The sequence below is a fragment of the Eschrichtius robustus genome, chromosome 2 (assembly GCF_028021215.1).
Source record: "Eschrichtius robustus isolate mEscRob2 chromosome 2, mEscRob2.pri, whole genome shotgun sequence".
Taxonomy (NCBI): domain Eukaryota; kingdom Metazoa; phylum Chordata; class Mammalia; order Artiodactyla; family Eschrichtiidae; genus Eschrichtius; species Eschrichtius robustus.
The window spans coordinates 122,812,175-122,832,763 of record NC_090825.1 but is presented as its reverse complement, the minus strand read 5'-3'; the positions used below and the strand labels follow the sequence as shown (position 1 = coordinate 122,832,763).

At 36.5% G+C, this 20,589-nt stretch overlaps 1 protein-coding gene across 1 annotated transcript in view; it reads left to right on the top strand.

Annotated features, from left to right (window-relative positions):
• The window catches only part of LARS1 (leucyl-tRNA synthetase 1), a 74,361-nt gene extending 59,533 nt beyond the window's left edge, over window positions 1-14,828 (top strand). The window contains exons 27-32 of the mRNA XM_068536110.1: window positions 113-223; window positions 3,136-3,246; window positions 5,574-5,678; window positions 6,944-7,039; window positions 8,799-8,931; window positions 14,435-14,828. Coding sequence (XP_068392211.1) covers window positions 113-223; window positions 3,136-3,246; window positions 5,574-5,678; window positions 6,944-7,039; window positions 8,799-8,931; window positions 14,435-14,640 — 762 coding nt within the window. The 3' untranslated portion in view covers window positions 14,641-14,828. The remainder of the gene's footprint in view (window positions 1-112; window positions 224-3,135; window positions 3,247-5,573; window positions 5,679-6,943; window positions 7,040-8,798; window positions 8,932-14,434) is intronic.
• Window positions 14,829-20,589: the final 5,761 nt, after the last annotated feature.

The window sequence follows — 20,589 nt, the reverse complement described above, 5'->3', positions numbered from 1 at the left end:
TGCATATTTTTTAATGTTAAAGGCAGTAGTGCTATATACTGGGAGAGGGTTCTTTCATTTTTGGTGTATATGAAAGTGATTAAATGTTTTTTTTCTTTCTTCTGCCCTGTAGAAGACTGACAAGCAGCACCCTCAGAAGCCTTCACATTGCACCATCTATGTGGCAAAGAACTATCCGTCTTGGCAACACATCACCTTGTCAGTTCTGCGTCATCACTTTGAGGTGCCGTTCTCAATAGACTGCCCCCTGCCTCACCCCAGCAGTGTCGTGTTCTGCCTATGCTGTTTTTGTTTTTAGGATGTTGGCAATGTCTAGGGGAAGGAAGACAGGCAGCTTTGTTTAATTACCTTTACGCATGGAGTGCCATTTGTTATCCTTGGTGGCTCTTAAATGGATGCCAAGGGAAAAGCTGTTTTTCATCATTTCTGAAACTTTCATAAAAAAATACTAGATCTAGTTGTATGTAATCAAAAGGTGTGGGACTTTTTCATATGTGTGGTTAAAATTCTGAAGCAAAAGGACTGAGTTTGCCTTTTGGATTTGTTGTGCCTTGAACACTGGCATTCATGAAGCCTTAACATTATTATGTTTGAAAAAATTTGAAGCTTGGCTCTTGAGTAATTTAAAAGAAAATGTCCAATTTGATAATTACCCATAGAAATGGAGAGTTTGATGTTGTGTTTTTGATTGTCAGGTAAATAGCTATTAAATATGATAGTTGTATTTAAAGGGAAGTCAATATTTAAACTTAGTTCTAGGTTTTCCTAGAGAAAAAAGTTCACCTTCCTTTTTCCTTTCACATTCAAAATATGGAAACAAAGTATATGTTGTAGAATTTTTGCTCAGGTTATAAACAACAGTTATTGGTGGACAGAAACCATTAAGGCGCACTTTAAAAAGAGAAAGAAAGAGAGAGACCAAATAGGGATTATGGCCAAAGCGTAAAGTGGTAATAGAAAGGAAGAATCCTTAGCTTTGATTTTCTAGACCTTTATTGGAATTTTGCCTCAGTACTTTTCATGGTTAACCAAGAAATACTCAGAAGAACTTTTATATTTGTAAGATTTAATGGAAAGAGAAGAGCAAGTATTTTTGTGTTCTACAATATGTGAACCTGTTTTTATGGAGAACTACCTCTTCCTTTGATTGCGTTTGATAGAAATGGAGTGTAGCTTTTAGAATCTGCTTGCAGAGTTTTGACTTATGGTAAGTAAAAGAGTAAAAGCTACTTTGGTAGTTAGAAAAATGAAATTTTGCCTCAGTGGCGTATATATTCATACCAGCATTTTCAAGGAAGCAGAAGAACCGAATATGGTATGTAATGTCCCAGATATTAAAAAGTTAATCACCACTGTTCTTTTAGAAGTTATATTTTTAGTTATATTTATTGACTAGATTACATAGTTTGAAATCAACATCATCTATTGGCATTATTTGGAATGACCAGCTTCCTTTAAAATTTTCATTTGTTTTCATCCAGAAGAACTAAAAGAATGTCAGTTTATAATCAAGAAGAATGTTCTTATGTTCAATATGGCACCTTTTTGGTGACATAAGGAGAAAAGAGTGTGTTCCATCCTCTCCTTTTTCTTATGTATTTCAAAGCAACGTATTGGCAAGTGGAGAAAATATTTTTTCCTATGTACTCTAGTAAAGGTTAGAATTGAAAGTAAATAGATTATTGGAAATCTTACTGTATGTTACTTTTCTTTTAGATTTATTCCCAACCCTGGCTTTGGTGCGATTCTTTTACAGTAAGGAGAAAATAGGTCACCCAAAAGTCTGGAAAGGCCGCTTACTTTATTTCTCCTCTATTGATGTTTGCAGGAGTGAATTTAAATTCAGGCAGCTCATTTGGGACTGTCTGCATATTAGTGCTTATGATATAGATATTTATTTTTGATAGATAGAAATTATATTATTTTTAACAGGTTGATAGCTAGAGGTTCTTTTTTCACATTTGTGGTAACAGTTTATAAGGCAGTGTTCAAAAGCAGACATTATAATACATCTTATATGATAGTTGTATAGTTTTTTTTTTTTAAACAACCTTATTGTCCACTTTATTTATTTATCTATTTATTTATTTGTTTGTTTATTTTTGGCTGCTTTAGGTCTTCGTTTCTTTGCGCGGGCTTTCTGTAGTTGCGGCGAGTGGGGTCCACTCTTCATCGCGGTGCGCGGGCCTCTCACTGTTGTGGCCTCTCTTGTTGCGGAGCACAGGCTCCAGACGAGCAGGCTCAGTAGTTGTGTCTTGCGGGCTCCAGACGCGCAGGCTCAATAGTTGTGACTCACAGGCTCAGTTGCTCCGCAGCACGTAGTATCTTCCCAGACCAGGGCTCGAACCCATGTCCCCTGCATTGGCAGGCAGATTCTCAACCACTGCGCCACCAGGGAAGCCCAGTTGTATAGTTTTCATTTTGATATGACTAATGAAATGCTTTGAGAAGTTTGAAGACAAATAGGATTTTTATAAGACCATTTTATCACTAGATAAGATCTAATGTTACAATCCTAGAGGTATCATTAGTGTAAGGGAAAACTAAATATTTCAGCATGATGCACGTGCTCTTCTCCTTTACCCGAAAAAAACATGTGTCCTTTGAATTTAGAGGAAAGAGGAGATTCCTTTCTGTATTATTCATTTACCTTTCACTTCCCCGTGATGCTAGAGGCTGCATCCTCTTCTGCTGCTCTCTAGCAGATTGGCAGAGGCCACCATTTCATGTCTGGCTAGTTCCTTACAGGCGCATCTACTATCCTACATTATCTTTAAAATATTTTTCTTGGGCTTCCCTGGTGGCGCAGTGGTTGAGAATCTGCCTGCTAATGCAGGGGACACGGGTTCGCGCCCTGGCCTGGGGAGATCCCACATGCCACGGAGCAACTAGGCCCGTGAGCCACAACTACTGAGCCTGCGCGTCTGGAGCCTGTGCTCCGCAACAAAAAAAGAGGCCACAATAGTGAGAGGCCCGCGCACCGCGATGAAGAGTAGCCCCCACTTGCCACAACTACAGGAAGCCCTAGCACAGAAACGAAGACCCAACATAGTAATCAATCAATCAATCAATAAATCTTAAAAAAAAAAAAAAAAAATATTTTTCTTCACGTTCCTCTCCCACTCTTTTTTTTAGACCAACAGTGGAAAATTGCCTGATAACAAAGTCATTGCTAGTGAACTAGTCAATTTGCCAGAATTGAAGAAATACATGAAGAAAGTGATGCCATTTGTCGCCATGATTAAGGTAACCTGTGGACCTTGTGCAGCTGTGACCACATGGGTAATGGTTAGATAGGATAGTAGAAGGAAGAGGAACACTTTGGGCACAGTCTTCCCCAAGAAATCTGCTAAAATAGCACTTTTCAATCAGCGGTTGTGGAAATGAGTGATCAGATTTGGGGTTTACCTGTGGAATTGCTGAGTGTGTGAAAAATATGTATTGTGGAAGAAAAATTGGTTGAGAATTACTGCACTAAATGATTCTCTTCATATTCTACCTTCCCTTCTTTTCAGTTTAAGGAGGAAGCATAGTCTTTTGGCTTACATTAGGGTATTTTTACTAGATCCTATTACTGGAACAAGAGTCTACATTTGTATAGGTTTAGCTTAACAGGATAAACGTTGTTTATAGTGGTTAGATCAGGGTTTCTCAACAATGGCTCTATGTGTATTTTAGGCTGGATAGTTCTTGGTTGTGGGGGGCTGTCCTGTGCACTATAGGGTGTTTAGCAGTGTCCTTGGCTTCTACCCACTGGATGCCAGTAGAATTTCTCCCTCCCCTACTCAAAGTTATGACAACCAAAAATGCCTCCATACATTGCCAAATATCTCCTGGTAGCAAAATCAGCCCCCTACCATAGCTCCCCCCTTGAGAATCTTTGGGTTAAACTCTTAGTCTTTTTCGTATATATAACTGATCTGGTGGATTTCCTGACAAAGAGAAACAGAAAGAAGACTGTATATTGCTTAAGATTTCAGACTCTGGGGGCAGACAAATCTTGGCCCAAATCCTGTTTTCTGTCACTTTTTAGTTTGGAGGACTTAGACAAATCACTTAAATTCTCTGGGCCACAACGTTTTTCATCTATAAAATAGGAAATTAATAGAACCTACCTTTTAGGAGTGCTGTGAGGAGTAAATGAATTAATACACATAATACATTTTAATACTACCTGTCAAAAAGTACATTTAGTATGTACAGTACATACAGTACATTTTTAAGGAAATGTATATCAGTGTCTTCCAGCCTGCTAAGCATGTAATGGTTATTCTTATACTTTAGATTAATTCTTGAATCTAAGCTACAGATGACTGCCTGATAAGAGACCAAAACTCTTAGCTTGTCTTGTATTGGAGTAGATTGTGTTCTTAGGAAAGCCTTTTAATTCTCCTAGAACAAGAGTCAACTATCTGAGCCTTATGGTATTTGAAGTTTCAGAAATAATTTAGAATCATGGCTTGACCTACACTAATAACTAATAAGTTATGTTTGCTGGTATGCTCATAATTCATTGGTTCCCAGCTAGTGCCATTGGTCAAAATGTCAGATCCATTGTCAATATGGGGAAATCAACAAAATATCCCATTGTTGGTTGCAGAGGCAATTAATTTTGGTGACATGCTTTATAGAATCCAGTGAAACTGATTTTAAATGATGTTAGATTCAAGGGTTGGCTTTTTGAAAAACCAGTGTTAGATTTTTTGAGTAGTAAAATATTTTTTCAGTAATATTGGTATGACTTGGCATTATCAGGCAAATTAGTGGTTTGAAACTTTGAAAAGTGTTTAATAAATCTGGGAATAAGAAAAGGGTTTTCTAGCACCTCATGGGAAAAGAAACAACTTGGATGGTAAATGAAGGTAGTGAATATTAAGAATCATGTCAGGTCACTTTCATGTAAGTGAAACATGTTCTAGGCAGTTAGCTGTATTTGTGCATATGAACTTAGGTCTTGAAGGTTACATCTTGAGCAGCAAATATTGATATTTTATTTAATGTTAAAGAAAATTAAGAATAAGAAATGGTTTTTTATATGTCACAGGATTATCTGAGTACCCATATAATCTGACCTTTAAAAAAAATTTTAAATTTATAGGAATGTTTTGTTTGGTTATTATTAATTCACTGTTTCTTGAAATAGCTTTACAGATGTGGTACCTTGGAAACATTTAATTTAATTTAATTTAATTTATTTTATTTGTTACCTGAAAGGGTATTTAAAGACATTTGTTTGATTCCTTGTCAAAGTGAGTTCTTCAGGTTTGCATACTAAGTCAGGCTAAATTAACTGATGAAATCATATTTCTTTTATAAAAATCTGAAAACCTTGTATTTCTAGTCCTTTCAGTGCTGTCTTAATCTTATCATACTTTAAATGATAATTACTCTCAGCGAGTAATTTCATTACCGAGCAAACATAGATAAGGGAAACCATGAGTCCAAGGCCTTTCCTTTAACTGTTCAGATTTGAAGATATTATCACTTGAGAGACTGATTGCTTTGGCAGAAATATGTTCTTTTCATCATATTCTTAATGTGATTTTGTTTTTCAAAACCATTTTGGCCGCTAGGAAAATCTGGAGAAGATGGGACCTCGTGTTCTGGATTTGCAATTAGAATTTGACGAACAGGTAGTGCTCATGGAGAATATAGTCTATCTGACCAATTCCCTTGAGGTAAGAGGGGCCTGGGATTATAATAACTAGTTAACTGTAGTAAAAAGTCCAGTTCTTTAGTTTTATAATAAACCTTTTTATAAACTTCATCTTCTATGTTTAGTACCTTTGCCAAATATATTTCGGGGGGAAAGAGAATGGATGGTATAGAAGTTACAGGAAGAAGAAATGATCTGTTCTCTTACTTCACTTAAAAGTTATTCTATTCCTAAAATACTAACTGTATATGCCTGGATTTCCTCTTCAAAATTATCCATAAAAAAAAATGAGGAGAGACCTTATATTCAAATGCTTTCAAAATCTCTCATATTATGGGGTATTCTGGATTGCTTTTTTTCCCCCCCTCCCTTTAAGACCTCAGAATCACAGATTTGGATTAATTAGAATCCTTGATTCATTATATATTATCAGTGGTCCATGTTTGGCCCTGTTTGTTTTTTTCTTAATTAGTAATATAATCACCACTCATGAAGCTACAGCCCAACTCAGGAACTAGACCATTACCAGTAGCTTTCACATATCTGAGTTTCTCCCCATTCCATCTTCCTGCCCCAGTGACAATTTAATATATAGATTCTAAAAATGCTCTCATTCACCTTAGGCAGAAGGAAAGATAATTTTCTATAGGAAATTGTGTTAGAGGATTCAAAAAGTGGTTCTAGTAATAATGAAAACACTAAAGAAGTGCAGGTTTAGAGTTTGAATAAAATTGTTTTATGAAATACAGGAATGGAAGAAATAAGCATTTCTAAATAAGCATTTTATGTCATGTAATTATAAATGTGTTAATAAAGTAAGTATCAGTAGACATCTATTTTATGTATATTTCTAAATGTTCATATATACTCATGGAGGTCAAAAAACTTCTTGGATATTTTCACTGGGACAATGGGAACACTTTATTTAGGGTCATCTTGTATTCAGGTATATGCAATTTGCTACATTTCTGAGTTTTTCCATTTATTTGAGTGAAAGCCTTTTATACTGATTTTTGTTTCCTCTTAGGGAGCAGGTAGATGCCAGATTTCCTTATAGAAGATGGTAAACATGACTATATAAATTAACATACTATGAGGCATCTACCATGAGTGTTAAATACTTGATGATAGGTTTCATTTAATGTTTATACGGAAAATAATAAAACTGCACAAGCCATTTCATGATAAGTGGAGAAACTGGTTTTGCTCTTTGGTGAAATGAGGTGATGATTAATTCCAATCATATTAAGTGATACTGATGACTTCCATTTTTTCCCCTCTACTTAGCTAGAACACATAGAAGTCAAGTTTGCCTCTGAAGCAGAAGATAAAGTCAGGGAAGACTGCTGTCCTGGGAAACCACTTAATGTCTTTAGAACAGAAGTAAGTTGAAAGAATCTCATTGAATCATTGCATTTTAGAGCTAGAAGAGACCTTAGAGAGCTTTACATCTAAAACCATCATTTTAACGATAGAAGGAAGTGAGGTCCAGAGAAGTTAAGTGATTAGCTTGGCTTAGGCCACTTAGTTGGTTAGCAGTGGGTCTGGATTTGAGGTCCTCTAATTCCCTGGTTAATGCAACCCTCACTTTTCCTTACTCTACTATCATGGGTAGCATCAGATGTTGATTGTGATTTTAAAAATAAGAATATGATTTTCAAAACCTGACTTAAAAAAAAAGGTAGTGGACATTGAAATGTGAAACTTTTTTTAACAGTGAAAAGGAGCTTTCATATTTCAGATGAGTTTTGGTTTAATAATGGTATTCAAGACTTTTGGTTTCTGGCATAAACCAGATTGATGCATCATTTCACATTATACTGGAAATGCTTTTTTTTTAAAATAAATTTATTTATTTATTTATTTTTGACTGCGTTGGGTCTTCGTTGCAGTGCGCGGGCTTCTCATTGTGGTGGCCTCTCTTGTTGCGCAGCACAGGCTCTAGGTGCGCAAGCTTCAGTACCTGTGGCTCACGGGCTCCAGAGCGCAGGCTCAGCAGCTGTGGCGCACGGGCCTAGTTGCTCCGCGGCATGTGGGATCCTCCCAGACCAGGGCTGGAACCCATGTCCCCTGCACTGGCAGGTGGATTCCTAACCACTGCGCCACCAGGGAAGCCCTGGAAATGCTTTTTTAATTTCTTATTTTTTGGCCATTATTGGTGAAGATAAATAGGTTTTGAAGTTTGGGGAGATTTTATTTATTAACTCTTGAAGAATCCATTCAGAATGGCAGCATTTGGTAAAGTTCACTGGAGTGCCATTGTGAGAGTCCATAAAATGCCCTACTTTTCTTGATAAGCAGAAGACTTAACATATATCCTGCTACTTTTACCACATTTAATTGAAAATGCAGCAAGCAGAAAAAGTCTGTTTTGAAAGAATGAAGTAATCATGATCATGCAGACCTCCTAAATTTATCATCAGATTATAAATAGTCTCATTACATTAAGATATGGTGGCTTTTAAAAGTACAGTCATTTGGTCCATGGATATAGGTACATGAAATAGTTTTCCCCATACAAATATGTTTATTTCAAGCTTCTTTCAAGCATTCCATTAAGCTACTATGTATTTAAGTTTCATAAGGCTCAGTTGACTTTTTCCACTTAAAATAATGAGCAAGTTCTTTAACTATATAGCTTATATTATGTAGGAGTTATTATGGCATAGAACTGAGTTTATGCTCAGTAAAGGTGAGGCTCTGCCTCATACTAGCTATGTGACCTTGGGCTACTTTGTTAATCTTTCTGGTTCTCAGCTTTTCATCTGTGAAAAGGGGTCTTAAGGAACTGCCTTTCAGGATATAGGAATAATGTCTATAAAGTGCTTCGTACAGTATCTGGTACATAGTAGGAATTTAATAAATGGTGGTAGTTTTAGAAGAGAAAATAGAATTATTGTTTTTATCCATCATCAGTATTGATATGTGTACTCGTAGTCATTTTTACCTAGGCATTTGGTTATAAGCATGAGCTTTTGTACATTTTTTCTTTCATATCTGAGTATCCCTTGGTCTTGATTTTAGAATACCAGAATTAAATCTGTCTTTCATTGGGCATTAAAAATCTAGCAGAGATTCCTTCTCCCTCAGCAGTATTCAAGTTTGATTTCTTATAACACTCATTTTCTCTTTATTTTCTTAGCCTGGTGTATCAGTTTCCCTAGTGAATTCTCAGCCATTCAATGGCCACTTCTCAACCAAAATTGAAATCAGGCAAGGAGATAACCGTGATTCTATAATCCGGCGTTTAATGAAGGTGGACCGAGGAATCAAAGGTAAATGGTTTCCTTGAAGTGCACATTTGGCAGTAGCTTGTGGATTTGATGAGTTCTAAGCAGAGGGGAGAAAGAAAAGTAACTGTCTTGCTTAGGGACAGTCATGTAATGTTGTGGAAAGAGTGTTGGACCCGGAATCAGGACACCTACATTCTCTTTTGGGACATTGTGACTAGGTAGCTTGGTGACTTGGCCATGTCACTTAAGCTCTAAACTGATTTCTGTTTTAGTGAAATGAGGACACTGGATTAAATATTTTTCCAGGGTTCCATCTAGCTTTAAAATTGTAATAAGCCATTTCCAACGCTCAGAAGTATTCAGAATTAAGGAACATATTCCCTTAATATTCCAAACTAACCTGCTTGACTGAATCTGTTCCTGGGGAAGGAAGAGAAACAGAGTAAAAGTTATTGAGTGTCTGCCATGTATTAGCCATTTAATCCTTTTACAACACTATAACATTGAGGGTATTATTCCCCTTTTGCAGATGATGAAATGGAGGTTAGAAAGGCTAAATAACTTGCAAAGTTCATACAGCTAGTAAATCCTGGAGCTGGAATTCAAACTTAGATATATTTGACTCCAAAGCTCATATTCTTTCTTTTAGACAATGTGCCTCTGGGTAAAATATGTAAATAATCTTAATTTCTTAGCAAGATTAAGTCTAGATCTCCTATGATTAGATTTGATATAATAATTTTTTTTAAATTAATTTATTTATTTAATTTATTTATCTTGCCTGTGTTGGGTCTTCATTGCTGCGCGCAGGCTTTCTCTAATTGCGGCAAGTGGGGGCTACCCTTCAGTGCAGTGCGCAGGCTTCTCATTGCGGCGGCCTGTCTTGCTGCGGAGCACGGGCTCTAGGCGCGTGGGCCTCAGTAGTTGCAGCATGTGGGCTCAGCAGTTGTGGCGCACGGGCTCAGTTGCTCCGCGGCATATGGGGTACTCCCGGACCAGGGATTGAGCCTGTGTTCCCTGCACTGGCAGGTGGACTCTCAACCACTGTGCCACCAGGGAAGCCCCTGATATAATAATTTATAGCTTTTTTTTTTAAACATCTTTATTGGAGTATAATTGCTTTACAATGTTGTGTTAGTTTCTGTGGTATAACAAAGTGAATCAGCTATACATATGCATATATCCCCATACCTCCTCCCTCTTGCATCTCCCTCCCACCCTCCTTATCCCACCCGTCTAAGGCGGTCACAAAGCACCGAGCTGATCTCCCTGTGCTATGCAGCTGCTTCCCACTAGCTATCCATTTTACATTCGGTAGTGTATATATGTCAGTGTTACTCTCTCACTTCGTCCCAGCTTACCCTTCCCCCTCCCCGTGTCCTAAGTCCTTTCTCTAGTCTGCATCTTTATTCCTCTCCTGCCCCTAGGCTCATCAGACCTTTTTTTTTTTTTTTAGATTCCATATATATGTGTTAGCATAAGGTATTTGTTTTTCTCTTTCTGACTTACTTCACTCTGTGTGACAGACTCTAGGTCCATCCACCTCACTACAAATAACTCAATTTCGTTTCTTTTTATGGCTGAGTAATATTCCATTGTATATGTGTGCCACATCTTCTTTATCCACTCATCTGTCAGTGGACACTTAGGTTGCTTCCATGTCCCGGCTATTGTAAATAGTGCTGCAGTGAACATTGTGGTACATGACTCTTTTTGAGTTATGGTTTTCTCAGGGTATATGCCCAGTAGTGGGATTGTATAGCTTCTTTTTTTAATTACTCAGCTGGTCTTATGCTGAGAAGAGTGTGAAGGGAATTAGTTTGTTTCTGTATTATTTTTCTTCCAAATTATGAAGACAAATTAATGTTGAGATTTCTTATTTTGCATGATCTCTCTCTTCTCTTCTTGATGGCAATCAAGAGTTGATTGGGCCAAATACCATCAGTATAAAATTTTCTGAAAAGGTTTACAAATCCCATACAGTGACCAATTTATGGAACTATATTCAGGGTAACAACATTCCATTTACATAGAAGACTTAAAATAGCCCTTTGGAATTCGTTCTACCATGTATTTTTTGTTCTCTTGAAGTCATTCGTGTACCTTCTGTTGTCATTTCTTGAGAGACTGTCATGTGTAGTGTGTGTAGAGATACGTGTGTATGCAGAGACTCCTATGTAGGTACTAGGGGCTCTGGGGAGTCCACAATGTACTGTTCGTTAGGAGGCTGCATCTAGTGAAGGAGTAGGGGACTAAGCTATTGAAGTACATAATCATAATCTAAGGAGAAACTGCTGAGTACAGTAAGAGAGATATAGTAAAGTTTACACACAGAAAAAGGTGAGATCATTTCCAGCTGTGGTGATCAGAGATGATTTTATGGAGAAAACATTGTTTGATAGGGCCTTGAGAATTATACCTGTGAGGGTGAAGGGAAAGTGTGTACTAGCATGAGGGAAACACTGATACTTTTTTCACTGTGTACCAGCAATATGTTAGGACTAGGAATTTTTTTGTTTGCAGACATTTAAAAAAATTGTGGTAAGATACACATAACATAAAATTGACCGTTTTAGTCATTGTTTAAGTGTACAGTTCGGTAGCGTTAAGTACATTCACATTGATGTGCAACCATCACACTGTCCATTTCTAGAACTTTTTCATCATCCCAAACTGAAACTCTATACCCATTAAATAATAACTCCCCATTCTTCCTCCCTGTAGTCGCTGGTAACTACTCTTCTACTCTATGTATTTGACTGTTCTAGGTACCTGTATAGTGGAATCATACAATATTGTTCTTTTGTATGTCTTATTTCACTTAGCAAAATGTTTTCAAGGTTCATCCGTTTGGTTGTAGACATTTAGCATGTTCCTTCAATAAACCAGGTACTGTAGAATGATAATGCCATCCTTAGAACTTATAGGCCACAAAAAGCAGAACTTGAAAATTTTGGAGTGTGAACATACACAAGCCATTTTGTGGCCTTCCTTCTGGCTGTTTTATATTGCATATATTCAGTCATGAGAAATTTTTGTAATAGGGAGAACTCTTAACTTTGAAGAACAGTATGGTGGCTTCTAAAGAAAATAGGTATTTGTGTGGACATGCTGGATAGGATTATTATGAGGTTATAGTGCATAAGAGGTTTTATTCCTGTATTGGAAATTGGATTATATAATATAGTTTTGTTCCTGTATTGGAAATTGGATTATATAATATAATGTTAAACCTGACTCCCTTTTAAATACACTCAGATGCAGCACTGACTAGGTTCTTTAGAACTGTACTGATGTGTTTTCTTTAGCTCGTCTTTTCTCACTGAGCCTCTGGCATAATTCTTGCATCCTTTGTCATTCTAACTGTGAATAATATTATCATGAAGTGCTTTAAGTTTGGTATTAGTGGCTGCTGTGAATTTGGAAAATAGAAATATTAGGGGAAGTTTGCAATTGATATTCCTCCAAGTGTCTACAGAAGAGCTCTAAACTTAAGACTTTTCCAAAAGCCCTCAGAATACTTTGATATCTAAGGGGACTGAGTATATTGAGTATATGAGATGGGAAAGGAGTAAAATTCAATAACATATTTCTCTGTCTGTCTGCTGTGATAGCCAGCAAGTCATCCAGTTAGTGCCAATTGTATTGAGGGTGATTATGATCTAGGTCCAGGAGGCACTAGGAGCTAAAATCGTCATTCACTCCACAAAGGCCATGGAGCAACTATTTGATGATAATGACTTTAAATCACTTACCACCCATGCCACATATGAACTATAATTTGGAGGTGAAGAGCTCCATTTCACATTATCAATCCCTAGGGACTCTCAATCACTCTCATCTTTTCTCTAAGTGCCTTAAATCTTGTGTAGTTGCAGACTTAAATTTCAACATTTTCAACGATAAGAGAGGTCTGAGATAAGAAAAGATAGTAAAACCACTAAGAAAGCACCAATAATTTTATTGGCAGTAATGAACTACATGGTGAAACATCAAAGCAGATGTGTTTTGTCACTTAGAAGCCTGATTGGGTGTTAAGGCTTCTTTGAAATAGTTTGATTCAGCATTGCTTGGAATGATGAGGGAGGTCTGTTTCAGAGAGAGTGAGAGAGACAGAGGCAGATCTGCATTAAAAGGCTTTGTGCATAAAATCTGCCGGTAGGACTTGTCACTGCTTCCATAAGAAAATAATTTGCTATCACTGATGTGCATGTTGAATTGCAGTAGCTGTTAAAATGAATTGTGTTCTTCCCCCCAAATAAGACCGTGGCTGTCATGAAGACTGTAAGTGCTCCTTTCCCATTTTAATTTTCAGGGCTTGTGCTGTATATGGGGATAGATTGTATGGCCTCTGCAGAGAGTCTACAAAGACTCTTAGGCAGGGTTTGCCTTCATGGTAGTTGCAGATAATTGCTCTATAAGCCCCAGGATCCCTACTCTAAACTTGTAGTCCTTTCAGTCTTTGTTTCCCAAGGCGAATAGAATGCCTGGATAACCTGTACTCCTGGCATAGGCGCCAGCTGCATTCATGTCTCCTTTTATCTTTTTTTAAATCTTATCCCTCTCATGCTAAGCTTCATACTCTCAAGGCAACGTGAGGGAGTGTAGCTCATGGACCACCCAGCAATCTACTTTAGAAAGGAGTGGGAAGTAATTCAGAAAATATCTTCAGTTTCTGTGGATCAGGTTAAGTATAAACTAGCCATGCTACACTTAGAATGAGCTGTAAATCCAGAATCAGCGTTTGTAGCCATTTATGTTGTTTTTCTACCATATAAAATAAAACCATTTGATGTTGAAAAGTCTCAGACTTTCTGAAATAAATAAATTTCTTTTGGGCTCAGTTGTTGGCAGGATTGTTGGATCATAAATTTGTTCAAGGGACAAGTGCTGTCTTTACCAGGAGCCATCTTATCAGCTTGCACAAGAGCAGATCAGGAAAATCTCAAGCAAAGGGAGGGTTGGAGCTCATCCAAAAGCTCAAAATTCTAAAACCTGCGCCCTTTCCCCCAGCCATTCCCCTTCTTTCCTTGTCTCTCATCAGCTTGTTAATACACTTTGATCCTTTGAGCAAAACAAGAAACTGGTAATGCTATTTCTTAGAGTAGTAATTCTTTCTCCAAAATTATCTTTCCCAAAAAGCTACAATTCTTGCACTTTTAAATATTCCAGGAAGCAAGACAAGAAAGATAAATAAGTTTTAGGCTTTTTAATATTCTGAAAAATGGTTAACTGAAGTGTATTAAAAGTGATTTGAGAGACCATATAGGATATGCTCAAAAATATAATCAATCCCTCCCCTTGGTTTGTAATTCCAGGAGATGTGTTATCCAGAATCTCTGCTGGTCTTTGATCTGGGTAAAAGCTGACAGAAGATGAAGATTTGTTAGATTCAGCTTTGCTTTCTGACATCGGGTCCTATTTAGTAATCTGATGAAAATATTTTTTTAGATATAACAACCAGTGTGAATTATTCAGACTCAGGCATGGGCTTGAGTCAGTGACTGTAATTAAATGTTCATATTGATACTTTCTTTTGCTGTAGACCTTTCCAAAGTGAAACTGATGAGATTTGATGATCCACTGTTGGGGCCTCGGCGAGTTCCTGTCCTGGGAAAAGAGCACGCTGAGAAGACCCCCATTTCTGAGCATGCTGTTTTCCACGTGGACCTCACGAGCAAGAAAATTCATCTTACTGAAAATGGGCTACGGGCGGATATTGGTGATACAATGATCTATCTGGTTCATTAAATTCAGGCACATTGGAGATTTATCCTGGTTTCTGGGGATATTACTACTATGATTGTGCCTATAGATGGGCTATGAGAATCTTAGGCTGGACCTAAATAGATTTCATTTCTAACCATCAGATTCTGCATGTACTTGTAAATACACCAAGTTTTCTTGGATTCCTGGACCTAATAAATTTTTTTTCCTTATTGAGGCCTCAAAGAGAAGTAGTTTGTACCATACTTTGTTTTTGTTTTTTAACAAATTATTACCATTTCCCAGAAGCTTCTGGTATTTCAGATTATTACAGAAGTGTCAGTATGCTTCTTGTATGAGGTATACTTCATATTATTTATGAGGCTAAGGAGCATTTAACAACTTTTTATATTATATCCATTGTGGAGTTAGCTGTTTTTCTTCTTTAAAAAGAGTAAATTAGACAGCTAGTTTTGCTTTTTAAAAAGAACTCTCATGATGATTTTAAAAGAACAAATGAGAATATTTTGACTTGATTATGATCACTCAGTATTTTGTATAAAGAACAAATAGGTCTTACGTTTATAAGAATTTTTTTTAGCTTTAATATATTCAATTAACCACCAATAATATTTTTTCAAGGATAATATCAATAGTTTATAAACAGTTTATTTGATTTTCACTAAATTTAGGTGAAATTTTAGGATTTAGGATTTCCCCCAGAAATCTGCATTTATCAGATTTGTCTTGAGTCCAATTGTGTTTAAAGCTCAAGCCAACGGGGTCTTCCCTGGTGGCACAGTGATTAAGAATCCACATGCCAATGCAGGGGACATGGGTTCGAGCTCTGGTCTGGGAAGATCCCACATGCCGCGGAGCAACTAAACCCGTGTGCCAAAACTACTGAGCCTGTGTGCCACAACTGCTGAAGCCCATGCGCCTAGAGCCCATGCTCCACAATAAAGAGAAGCCACCGCAGCGAGAATCCTGAGCAGCAGCGCAACGAAGAGTAGCCCCTGCTCGCCGCAACTAGAGAGAAAGCCCACGCCCAGCAACGAAGACCTAATGCAGCCAAAAATAAATAAATAAATAAAACAAAAACCATAACAAAAAAGATCAAGCCAACAGCATTGCAAATTCTTTTATTCTTTCTGGAATGTCTTTTGATATTGTCTGTGCCATCTGTTTTCATATGAGGAAAAAATATTAGGTATTGATTGACAGACAAGAAAAACATTTCCATTTCTTGAAGGGTTTAGTATGGGGAAAGACCAACTCTGATAATCCTAAGGAACCTGAATTCTAACTTTTCAGGTCATGTAAAGAGATTTTATTGAGCTTCCTTATTTTGCTTTATACAGTTTGAGATTACTGGGCCTAGTTGAATGCTCTATTATAGATTCATTAAAGCAAATCATAGAACGTTAGAACTGAAATATTCCTGAGAGATCAGTAAGTGCAAATCATTGTTTATCTGCTAGGAACAGGCTGTATAGCAGAGTGGGTAAGGTTACATTCTCTGAAGTCAGGCTAGCTAAGTTCGATTTCCATTTCTTCCACTTGCTACTTGGGTGGTTTTGGCCAGTTACTCAGCCCATTTCTTCATCTGTAAAATGGAACTATTAATTTACCTACTTTCTGGGCTTACTGTGAGATGATTAGATGAAACAATCTAAGAAAATCGTATATATAGCATAGTGCCTGGCAAGTGGTAGACCTTCAGAAATGTTACTGATGATGATGATGAGCCTTCAGTAAATGTTACTGAATACTACTACTTCTTCTACTACTACTACTACTACTACTATATCAGGATTAAGATATAAAGATTATATTAAGATTACTATGGGCCATAATCATGTCATATTTGTTTGGTTCTTTTGGGGCAACTGTTTTGTTTGCCCTCCATTAGATTCTTTTCTGCTCCCTCAATCTGCATAGCCTTAGTTATTCCCAAAGTCAAAGTAATCCTTCCTGGGGCCTAAAGCCTACTTATGTTTAACTTAGGCAAATTAAATGAAATGAGCTTGGCCAAAAAAAAAGAAAGGTGAAAGGAAAATAATTTTACTATTTAAGTGATTGTGCCTATTTTATTAAATGAGCCTATGAACCTATACTTCCTTGGATTAAGTGTGAGTCGGGCTTCATGGATTCTCTGTTCCCTCAGTCTCAATTCCTATGTGTCTCTCTTAAGAATAAATGTCTTGCTGGGCTGAATATATTTTTTATGTTTAAAGATATATAAGTTTTGTATAAGGAAGCCTCTAAGCATAAGCCTATTACTTCACCAGGTGTGAAACTGAAAAAACAGCAACTAGTTGAAATGCTGAAGGAAAAATAAGCTGCATTGGGCTTATTGTTTTATGGGAGATGGTTACCTTGCTAAAGGATTTTAACCCTAAAGTTGTAAAATGTAATGCACATAAACAAAAAGTGAACAACAATAAGAAATCTATAATATACACACAAATATATAAAATACATACAAAAAATGAACAATGAAACAGAATTTATCAACAAAGCAAAAACCTATGTAATCACCACCCTGTCAAGGAATATCACAACGCCAGCACCTTGGAAGCCTGCCTTACGCCTCCTCCCATAAAGACAAGCTTATCGCCCAGTGTATGAACATTCTTTATACATGTTCCATGTGAGCTTTTAAAGAATGTTTATTCTGCAGTTGTGGAATTCTACATATGTGCATTAGGTCATACTTGCAGATTGAATTGTTCAAATCTGTATCCTACCGTTTTGTTTTCTTGGTGTACTCTTTGTTTTGGAGACATACTGAAATCTCTCATGACCCTGGATATACATATTTCTCCTTCTAGTTCAGACAATTTTTGTTTTATAAATTTTGATGCTGTGTGATTAGGTGCATATAAATATAGATTCTACTATCTTTCTGGTAAATTGAACTTTTCTAATTCAGAAGTGTTCCTTTATTTATTCCTAAAGGCTACTTTGTCTAACATTAGTATAATAACGTCAGTCTTCTTTTGGTTAGTGTTCATGTAGAATATCTTTTTCCATTCTTTTGCTTTTAACCTTCTGTCACTTTATTTTCTTTTTACATTTTGACAAATTTTAAACCTACAGAAAAGTTAAAATAATTGGCTACTAAACATCCATATACCTGTCAACTGAGATTTGCCAGTTATTAACATTTTGCTCCATTTGCTTTCTCTCTCTTTGAACATACATTTTTAAAAATGAACTTTTTATTTTGGAATAGTTTTAGCTTTATAGAAAAGTTGCATCTAATGTATGGAGAGTTCTGGTAAACCCTTCACTCAGTTTCCCCTAATGTTACTATTTTATGTAACCTTGGTTCAGTTGTCAAAACTAAGTAATTAATACTGGTACGCTGCAGTTAACTAAAGGCTTCATTAGGATTTCACCAGTTTTTCTTTTTTTTAATATTATGTCTGTATTTGTATAAATTTTTATTTATTTATTTTTGGCTCTTCATTGCTGCACGCAGGCTTTCTCTAGTTGCGGCTGGCAGGGGCTACTCTTTGTTGCGGTGTGCGGACTTCTCATTGCAGTGGCTTCTCTTGCTGCAGAGCACGGGCTCTAGGCGCGCAGGCTCTAGGGCTCAGGCTTCAGTAGTTGTGGTGCATGGGCTTAGTTGCTCCGTGGCATGTGAGATCTTCCCAGACCAGGGATAGAATCCGTGTCCCCTGCATTGGCAGGCAGATTCTTAACCCCTGTGCTACCAGGGAAATCCCACCAGTTTTTCCACTAATGTCTTTTTGCTATTACAGGATCCTATCCACGATACTGTCTTGCATTTAGAATATAGTTTTTAAAAATTTTGAATCATATAACAGTAAGTTGCAGACACCATGACAATTCACCTTTCAATACTTTAGCATGTAACCCCTAAGAACTAGGACATTCTCTTGTATAATCAAAAAAAAAAACATATATATATCTTGCCAAAGAAATGTAACATTGGGCATATATTTTATATGCCCAGTGTAGTTTAGCAATAATATTAGGTATTTTTTTTCAGGGTCTATTCAGAGATTAAGCATTACATTTTGTGGTCATGTCTCTTGATCTCCTTCACACTAGAACAGTTTCTCAGCTTTTCTTTTTCAGTCTTTCATCACAGTAACATTTTTGATGACTCCATGCCAGTTGCTAGTAAGTTTGCCTCACAATCTGGATTTGTCTGTTTTCTCATGGTTGAATTCAGATTTTAAAATCTTGGCAAGACTACTACAGGGTGATATTTCCCACTGCATCATGTATTGATGATTGTCAGATTCATATATTGTTGGTGTGTTCCCATTACTGATGATACTAAGTGTGATCACTTGGTTAAAGTAGTATCTTCAGATTTCTCCATTGAAAAAGTAATCTTTCCCTTTTGTAATTAGTAAGTAGCCTGTAAGGTGATATTTTAAAATTTATGTGAATATCCTGTTTACCAGCAAACTTTCAGGAAATGGTAGCATTCATCGATCATCTTTCTGCCAGTAACTACACTGGTAGTTGTAATAAGGTGAATTCTTAATTTTATCATTTCTTCTACATGTATTAGGTATCATTCTTCTGTAAAGAAGAGGTTTCCCCTTTGCTTCCATTTTTTGCCTTTCACCATTCTTTACAAACCACTATGGACTGATGGGTTCTTTTTTTCATATATGCTATAATCTATTACCATTGTTATGCTTTGACTGCTCAGATTTTCTGGAGTTATCCAGTGGGAGCCCCGTTCAAGCTAGTTCCTGTGTCCTTTTGCTATCTCCCCATCAGTCTTGGAACATTTCTTTGCTTAATGGCACAACAAGCAGTTCCCTGTTCACTTTGTATTTTCCTGTCCCCAGAACAGGAATCAGTTTTTTCTCCAAGGACCTCTGCTTCATTTTAATGGAGAATAATATTAAGAAAGCAAATCTGGGTGTGTTGTGTGCTCATTGCTACTAAGTTGTGGGGTTTTTTTAGGCTTTTCCAACAGGCAGGGCTAAGAAATGTGTATATATAAAAATCATAATTTTATCTAATACCACAATTCTTTCTTGCATTTTCCCTGAAAATATTTGTATCTTTCTTCTCACACAGTGAAAATTCTGGTTCCCAAGAACCTCAGTATATTTACTCATTTGCTCTGTTAATAATTTCAGACTTGCCAATCCAGTGCTACTATGAACAACAGATTTACTAAGTAGAGTTCAATATATATTTTTTGAAAAACAAAAACATATTTGCAGTTCTTTGTGTCCTTAAGGTGTTTCTCACTAAGGGAAATAGTCAAAGCACTGTGTTTAAATGTTACTTGAATGAATTCCTTTTCATTTGTGGTTTTAATATAAAGTCATTTGTTTCTCTTTCTTATTCAATTTTATGGTTTCATTCCCTTTTTATTTATTTTTTGAATAAGTAAAGTACTTACACTGTTTGAAAGTCAAAACTACATCCATTCAGAGAATTTTTACTCTCTTGCACCACATTCCCGTGTTCTATAGCTAACCATTTCGCTAGTTTCTAGATTATCTTTCCTGTGTCTCTTTTTCTAAAAATAAGCAAATATTTATTTATATGTACTTTACTTCCTCCTTTCTCATGTAAAAAGTAGATGTTATAGATAATTATTTTATACCTTTTTTAAGTTAACTATTTTTTGATAACTATATGTATGTATTTTTTTACTTTAGTTCATGGAGATCTCTTTCTTTGTCCTTCTCCTTTTCCTCCCTTGCCTCCTTCTGTCCCTTCTCTTCACTCCTCTGTGTTATACTTTAGTAAAGGTGTACCGTAACTCATTCAATTAGTTTCCTATGGATGGGCATTTATCTAACTTTCTGATATTTTATAGAATCTGTATAGAATTATATAGTGAGTAACGTTGTGAATACGTGGTTTTGTATTTGTGGAAGTGTATCTTAATAAATTTATGGAAGTTGGCTTGTAGGTCCAAGGGTAAATGCATATATAGTTTTGTTAGCAGATAATCTGGATAAAAAAGCATATTAGGCAGAG